We start from the raw sequence: 8,199 nt of genomic DNA, 5'->3' as shown, positions 1-8,199 counted from the left end.
GTTCGTGTAAGTTCTTTTGCTGTATGTCACATTTTTTCTGATAAGAAAATTTCCATTAAAATTTGTTTCACATTTCACTGATTACTATTACCGGTACTAAAAAGGGTGTTATTAGACATGTATAAACTTACAGCCGACTCTGGTCTGATCAAAAATAAACTAACACAAGTACAAGATTGTCAACAGACGGTTAGACGAAAGGATTACAAAAGCTTATAATTAAGAGGCTTGTGCTTTATAAGGCAGAGCACTCATCATTGGAGAACAATCACTAATCTTTACTTTATTTCACACATTGACACTTCATAATGTAGAAAAAACTTTTCAGATTTCAACAAGCAGAGCTAATTAAGGAATGTTTTCTATTTGTCATAAACATGTATATTGGTAGTTTAGGTATATGCAAATGTTAGCTGAAAGCATTTGAATCAAGTTGAAAAGTGAAAAAAAAAACAAACTAATCAAATACAAGCATTTGGCTCGGAAAATAAAAACTCAACATGATAAATGAGATTATTATCAATTGATTAAAATTCTTATAAATATTCAGTTTCTTACCACATCTTTTCGTACAACTTTTATTAATGAATAATCTTTTCTTGATTTTTATTTATTATTTATTTTTTAATAAATTAAATGCATTAATTTCATAATTGCCATTAGCAGGCAACTGCCTATTTTGAGAGTTAGGAAACGACTAACACGTTACTGTCATAAAAGAAAATTCAGTGATGCAAACTGAACTAAAATAATTTTAAGAAAACAAATTAAGCAAACCCTTGCAAAGCCGATCTAATTTTTTTCATTTGAACGATTGAACATAAATACAAATTATTTAAAGTAAATAAATTAAGTTATTAATTCAATTTTGTTTACACATCAGTATGCGCTTGACAAACAGTCTAATCAAGCGAGATCTAAATAGTCATATCCAGTGCCCACTAAACCTATAATGGTCTCAAGTAGCGTCTATGATATACCCTTGTCTGCACCGTAGCAACAAGTTTCAACTTGCTTTTAAAGCATCGGTTTCTATTTTTTTCAATAAAAGTGAAATTATCCACCGCCATTAATTCATAAAGTAATGAAAATTACATACCTGAAGAACTGACATCGCTTGTGTGACTTTTATCCTCAATTACTCCTCTCCATCTTCTTTTTGGTGAAAGTGAAAGTGTTAGTGACGTGAAAGTGTCTCACTTGACCGCCATTTGTAAATAATAGGCGGAGATAGGTTAAGCACGCTTGCGCAACTTGTCATTGCTTTGCTATTTCCAGTTCCGGTATGACGACCAGCGCGGAAATCGTTTTTTTTTTTTTTTTTTGTCTAGCTCTTTTCAAATTTAGAATTTTAGGCTGTTACTTGCAGTTCCAACGATTTGACTTGCATGTCCAAGTGAAGTCAAAAAGATACAGGGTCAGGCAAATATCCACAGTGGTATAATGAGTTGTCAGGGACAGCCTCTATCTTATGTAGACTAAACAAACAGGCCTACTATAGCCATCACGAAGTCTCAGGACAGATTCTGCAACTGTATGTAATAGTTTCACAGACATTAAATTTCCGCTTGAAAGGTATAAATATCCAAGGTATTAGATAAAAGCACACATCTATTTTTGAATGATAAAACCGTAGAAAATCAGTTATCTGGTATGTGAATTTCCAATCACTTGTCTGATGTGAACAAAAATTATCTTTTAATTTGCAGGTCGATTAGGGGTCCTAATACAGCAAGCCACGTGGATCATAAACACAGTTTTTGCCAATTTTGGTGTCATTCAACTAGTCCAAACAACCTTTTCATACAGAGTTCTTAGTCTGGATCTAATATAAAAATCCTGAATTATGCACATTATGATACATGTGTGCTGTCAACATAAAAAGTGTTCATCTAAGTATTTCATGTTGGTGATTAATAATACAACTTAAACTATGGTAAGAATTTTCCAATGAAGATATGACGTGTATATTAAGGCATATTTTCATTGCAATTAAATTGTTAAGATGTGCCAAAATATCAATTGATTGTCTTCAGAATTAACACATTAATTAAAATAAATAAAGCATGATCATGTGAGATACATAATATAACTGGTGTGTTAGTTCTCCAGAACACAATTGTTTTTTAAATTGTATGTAAGGAGTAATTAGGGCAATTGTTCAGCTTTTGTGATCATATTAAACTAAATCGGTATTTTAATGTATACAGTATACATAGATATGTACTGTACATATATTTGTGTGTGGAATTGTATTTCGTAATTTGGTTCTTTCATTTTTTTTAAAATGAGTTTAAAACTATTTTTGCAAATATTTGTGTTGGTAAAATAAATTGTAATCAGAACACTTGATAAGTTGTAATTTTCATTTTTTTTCAGTGCACTATACTGGCAGCTTTGTCTTTCCATTATTGTTCCCATGGTAACAAATTGAAATTTGCACCCAATGAGGACATGTGAATATTTGGTCAGTTTTATCAAATTGTTGAAGTTCCAAGAAATATCAAGGGCACTCTTAAGATAATATAATATCAAATGTAGGCAGATTGACTTCATTTTTAGGAAAAATGGAAATTCTCAAGAATGTGCAGTATGCATGGTTGATAATTGAAATAATAACAAAAACTGCAAACATACACATTTTATGGTTGAAGAAAAATTGAAATGGTTACCATGGCAACTTTAGCTAGAATAACTGATAGGTATCCATTACAGCAGTATTTCGGAAGCTTTCTAAATTTGAAAAAAGAACCACTATATTTTTGGGATCAAAAAAGGCAGAAAACATAGAATCCTTTGCAAAAAAAGTGATGACAGGGAAGATTTATTTGATATCTTGTTCCAGTCAGCTGAATTTTTTTTTGAGAATTGTAGCTATAGACTTTAAACTTTTATATATCAAGAAGATCTTACTCATGCAGTTTATGGTTATTTTCTCAGTTCAGGATTGGAATTTTGAACTGAAATTTGGCTTTACGTGTATCAGTAATTTTTGTAGGCAAGTCCAGAACACCACACTTTTGATGAAGACCAATAGTATGTGATATATTGGGGTCTCCCTCAGTGATTCCCTCAGTGACTCCAGGAATCAAATATCCCAAAAATCACTGTTATATCTAGTAGTATTGTTAGCATCAATCATCTCCAAAAAACAAAAACAAACAGAATAAAAAGTTCCCAGAATATTGAACAATATCTTTTTTTTGATAGTTTATAATGCATGTCCCTCTGTACATCATGTGTTTTCATCTTTCAGGATCGGTTAAAGGAAGCATTTCGAAGAAAAGAAAGTGTTTTGTTTTGGTAAAACAAGTAGGCTGATTTAGCCACAAAGATTGGGTACAGCTCATGTTAAATTGCTGCTTTAGACTTTCCAAGTAACAAAGTGGCCAGCAGTAGATATGGGAAATATTGGTTTCTTTAGGTTGTGATGGTACCATTTGTAGTTGCTCGGAGAGATAACTTGACTGGCTTTGTAGTTGTCAAACATATACGTCTTTATTTAAAGACACAAAACCATTTCTTTTCAGCCAACAATCTAGATCTGTTCTGCCATTTGTCTGTCCATTGGTCCTCCTTCTGTAAACAATCCTTGTAATCCTGGAGGAGAACTTGAGGGATATATTTTTGTAGCTTGATATTTAGATTCACCTCGGTCCTGAGTTGTGCCTATTCAATTTTGTGTTTGATCAGTTGTGATTCAGACTGTGATAAAGGAAATATCTAAAGGACATTCAATATTTGGAAATTTTGTAACAGGTAAACATGTGCATGGTATGGTATTTTCTGTCTGTCAGTTGTCAATTTTCATTGGTGCAGAGATCTCCTCCCACAGTTTTTCAAACTCAGAGGTAAATTCAATTTACAATGTAATGAAGTTGTGTTTAACTGTTGGTTTTATTCCACTATGTTTGGAAAAGATTTTGCCCCTTGTTGTTTTTATAATGTTAATCTTTTGCAGCAATCTTATTTGTCAGTTTTCAACCGATTTCTTTCAGACTTGGTAGGATTAATAGTGATTGCATGAAGTTGTGTTTTAATTTTTAACAGAGATTTCTTTCACTTTTCCACTCACTTGTTCAAAGCTCTGTATGCACAAGTTTTATCATTAAAACATGTAGCTCTGTTTTCCCTCTAAATGTTTTTACTCATCATTATGATTTACATATTTGTATTGTTATTGCGATCCCCTTTTGTCCAGAGTCGTGCATCATCAACTTATAACATTTTCCACTTCTTCTGGAAAACTCCTGAATTGATTTCAATTAAATCATTCAAAAACCTTCCCTTGCTTAAGGTGCACTAAAATTGTAAATTATATGTACCGCAACCCCCAAGGGCCTGCGAGGCGGGGCCAGAAAGGATAAAATTGATAGAAACTTCAAAAATCTTCTCAAATGACATGTAGGGTAGAATCAAGTACTCATAATGGATGGAAAGGCCTTCAGATGCTTTACCAAAATCGTAAATTTCATGACCCCAGAGTCTCACATTTCACCCTGGGAAGGTGGTAGAATTTACTATACTTTATATCAGAAAATTACATTTTTGAACATTATTTGGTTATTTCCTATTGGAAAGTTGGATAGAATTATTGTTTGGAGATGACAGTTTCATGAGATGCACATATTGATCTCAGCTGACCCCAAGACTACATAAGCATGATGGGATGTCGCCAAGTCTACATCAGTATGATTGGATATCACAAAGTCTACATGAGTGTGATGGAATGTCACCAAGTCTACATGAGTGTGATGGTATGTCACCAAGTCTACATCAGTGTGATGGGATGTCACCAAGACTACATCAGTGTGATTGGATGTCACCAAGTCTAAATCAGTATGATTGGATATCACCAAGTCTTGTTAAGTGTGATGGGATGTCACCAAGTCTAAATCAGTATGATTGAATATCACAAAGTCTACATGAGTGTGATTTGATATCACCAAGTCTATTTAAGTGTGATGGGATGTCACCGAGTCTAAATCAGTATGATTGGATATCACAAAGTCTACATGAGTGTGATGGAATGTCACCAAGTCTACATGAGTGTGATGGTATGTCACCAAGTCTACATCAGTGTGATGGGATGTCACCAAGACTACATCAGTGTGATTGGATGTCACCAAGTCTAAATCAGTATGATTGGATATCACCAAGTTAAGTGTGATGGGATGTCACCAAGTCTAAATCAGTATGATTGGATATCACAAAGTCTACATGAGTGTGATTTGATATCACCAAGTCTATTTAAGTGTGATGGGATGTCACCAAGTCTACTTAAGTGTGGTTGGATGTCACCAAGTCTACATCAGCATGAGGGGATGTCACCAAGTCTAAATCAGTATGATTGGATATCACAAAGTCTACATCAGTGTGATTTGATATCACCAAGTCTACATCAGTGTGATTGGATGTCACCCAAGTCTACTTAAGTGTGATTGGATGTCACCAAGTCTACATCAGCATGAGGGGATGTCACCAAGTCTACATCAGTGTGATGGGATGTCACCAAGTCTACATCAGTGTGATGGGATGTCACCAAGTCTACATCAGCGTGATTTGATGTCACCAAGTCTATTAAGTGTGATGGGATGTCACCGAGTCTAAATCAGTATGATTGGATATCACCAGGTCTACTTAAGTGTGATGGGATATTGCAAAGTCTTCATCAGTGTGATTGGATGTCTCCAAGTCTAGTTAAGTGTGATGGGATGTCACCAAGTCTAGTTAAGTGTGATGGGATGTCACCAAGTCTACGTCAGTGTGATTGGATGTCACCAAGTCTACATGAGTGTGATGGGATGTCACCAAGTCTACATCAGCGTGATTTGATGTCACCAAGTCTAAATCAGCGTGATGGGATGTCACCAAGTCTACATCAGGGTGATGGGGTGTCACCAAGTCTACATCCGTGTGATGGGATGTCACCAAGTCTAAATCAGTATGATTGGATATCACCAAGTCTACTTAAGTGTGATGGGATGTCACCAAGTCTACATCAGTGTGATGGGATGTCACCAAGTCTACATCAGCATGAGGGGATGTCACCAAGTCTAAATCAGTATGATTGGATATCACAAAGTCTACATCAGTGTGATTTGATATCACCAAGTCTACATCAGTGTGATTGGATGTCACCCAAATCTACTTAAGTGTGATTGGATGTCACCAAGTCTACATCAGCATGAGGGGATGTCACCAAGTCTACATCAGTGTGATGGGATGTCACCAAGTCTACATCAGCGTGATGGGATGTCACCAAGTCTACATCAGCGTGATTTGATGTCACCAAGTCTATTAAGTGTGATGGGATGTCACCGAGTCTAAATCAGTATGATTGGATATCACCAGGTCTACTTAAGTGTGATGGGATATTGCAAAGTCTTCATCAGTGTGATTGGATGTCTCCAAGTCTAGTTAAGTGTGATGGGATGTCACCAAGTCTAGTTAAGTGTGATGGGATGTCACCAAGTCTACGTCAGTGTGATTGGATGTCACCAAGTCTACATGAGTGTGATGGGATGTCACCAAGTCTACATCAGCGTGATTTGATGTCACCAAGTCTAAATCAGCGTGATGGGATGTCACCAAGTCTACATCAGTGTGATGGGGTGTCACCAAGTCTACATCCGTGTGATGGGATGTCACCAAGTCTAAATCAGTATGATTGGATATCACCAAGTCTACTTAAGTGTGATGGGATGTCACCAAGTCTACATCAGTGTGATGGGATGTCACCAAGTCTACATCAGGGTGATGGGATGTCACCAAGTCTACATCAGCATGAGGGGATGTCACCAAGTCTAAATCAGTATGATTGGATATCACAAAGTCTACATCAGTGTGATTTGATATCACCAAGTCTACATCAGTGTGATTGGATGTCACCCAAATCTACTTAAGTGTGATTGGATGTCACCAAGTCTACATCAGCATGAGGGGATGTCACCAAGTCTACATCAGTGTGATGGGATGTCACCAAGTCTACATCAGCGTGATGGGATGTCACCAAGTCTACATCAGCGTGATTTGATGTCACCAAGTCTATTAAGTGTGATGGGATGTCACCGAGTCTAAATCAGTATGATTGGATATCACCAGGTCTACTTAAGTGTGATGGGATATTGCAAAGTCTTCATCAGTGTGATTGGATGTCTCCAAGTCTAGTTAAGTGTGATGGGATGTCACCAAGTCTAGTTAAGTGTGATGGGATGTCACCAAGTCTACATGAGTGTGATGGGATGTCACCAAGTCTACATCAGCGTGATTTGATGTCACCAAGTCTAAATCAGCATGATGGGATGTCACCAAGTCTACATCAGTGTGATGGGGTGTCACTAAGTCTACATCCGTGTGATGGGATGTCACCAAGTCTAAATCAGTATGATTGGATATCACCAAGTCTACTTAAGTGTGATGGGATGTCACCAAGTCTACATCAGTGTGATGGGATGTCACCAAGTCTACATCAGGGTGATGGGATGTCACCAAGTCTACATCAGTGTGATGGGATGTCACCAAGTCTACATCAGTGTGATGGGATGTCGCCAAGTCTACATCAGTGTGATGGGATGTCGCCAAGTCTACATCAATGTGATGGGATGTCACCAAGTCTGCATCAATGTGATGGGATGTCACCAAGTCTGCATCAATGTGATGGGATGTCACCAAGTCTGCATCAGTGTGATGGATTGTCCTCTGAAGTCACACAAGAAGGAATTCTGTTGACAAAAATCGTCAATGACTGTCGAATCGATGACATCTAGTGTGCGCTGTATAAAACACGTGCTACCCGCCAGAAACCAAAACCCTCTACCCAGACCGGTAAAATACCGAAATACAGGCAAATAGACATTATCAGCCCAATCCAACATAATGGAACATATCCGCCCACCCCCAGAATTAGACTTTTCGGCGTCTGAGGGAAATCTCCCAGAAAAATGGAGAAAATGGGAACAATCCATGCGACTATATTTAGATATAGCGATGTCAGATAAATCTGAAAAGGAAAAATGTAGTGCATTCCTATACATAATAGGACAAGACGGAAGGGAAATTTACAACACTTTCACATTCACAGAGGAAGAAAAAGACAAAATTGAAGTTTTAATAAACAAATTTAAGTCTTACTGTGCCCCGAGGGAAAACATAACTGTGTGGCGACACAGATTCTACACACGTACACAAGGTAAAACA

The 8,199-nt window shown here is 36.8% G+C and overlaps 3 protein-coding genes across 3 annotated transcripts; all 3 read left to right on the top strand.

Annotated features, from left to right (window-relative positions):
• Nucleotides 1-5,594: 5,594 nt before the first annotated feature.
• Nucleotides 5,595-6,155, top strand: LOC132560430 (uncharacterized). The gene has a single exon (XM_060225096.1). It carries the CDS (start codon nucleotides 5,595-5,597, stop codon nucleotides 6,153-6,155), a length of 561 nt encoding a protein of 186 aa, XP_060081079.1.
• Nucleotides 6,156-6,314: 159 nt separating this feature from the next.
• Nucleotides 6,315-6,905, top strand: LOC132560429 (uncharacterized). Its single transcript, XM_060225095.1, has one exon. The coding sequence runs from the start codon at nucleotides 6,315-6,317 to the stop codon at nucleotides 6,903-6,905; it is 591 nt and encodes a 196-aa protein (XP_060081078.1).
• A 159-nt stretch (nucleotides 6,906-7,064) lies between these two features.
• Nucleotides 7,065-7,769, top strand: LOC132560428 (uncharacterized). The gene has a single exon (XM_060225094.1). The coding sequence runs from the start codon at nucleotides 7,065-7,067 to the stop codon at nucleotides 7,767-7,769; it is 705 nt and encodes a 234-aa protein (XP_060081077.1).
• Nucleotides 7,770-8,199: the final 430 nt, after the last annotated feature.

The sequence above is a fragment of the Ylistrum balloti genome, unplaced genomic scaffold, assembly GCF_031769215.1.
Source record: "Ylistrum balloti isolate Yb309-2 unplaced genomic scaffold, AGI_CSIRO_Ybal_v1 Utg371060, whole genome shotgun sequence".
Taxonomy (NCBI): Eukaryota; Metazoa; Mollusca; class Bivalvia; order Pectinida; family Pectinidae; genus Ylistrum; species Ylistrum balloti.
The sequence above is the reverse complement of the archived record's forward strand: the minus strand, read 5'-3'. Positions and strand labels throughout refer to the sequence as shown.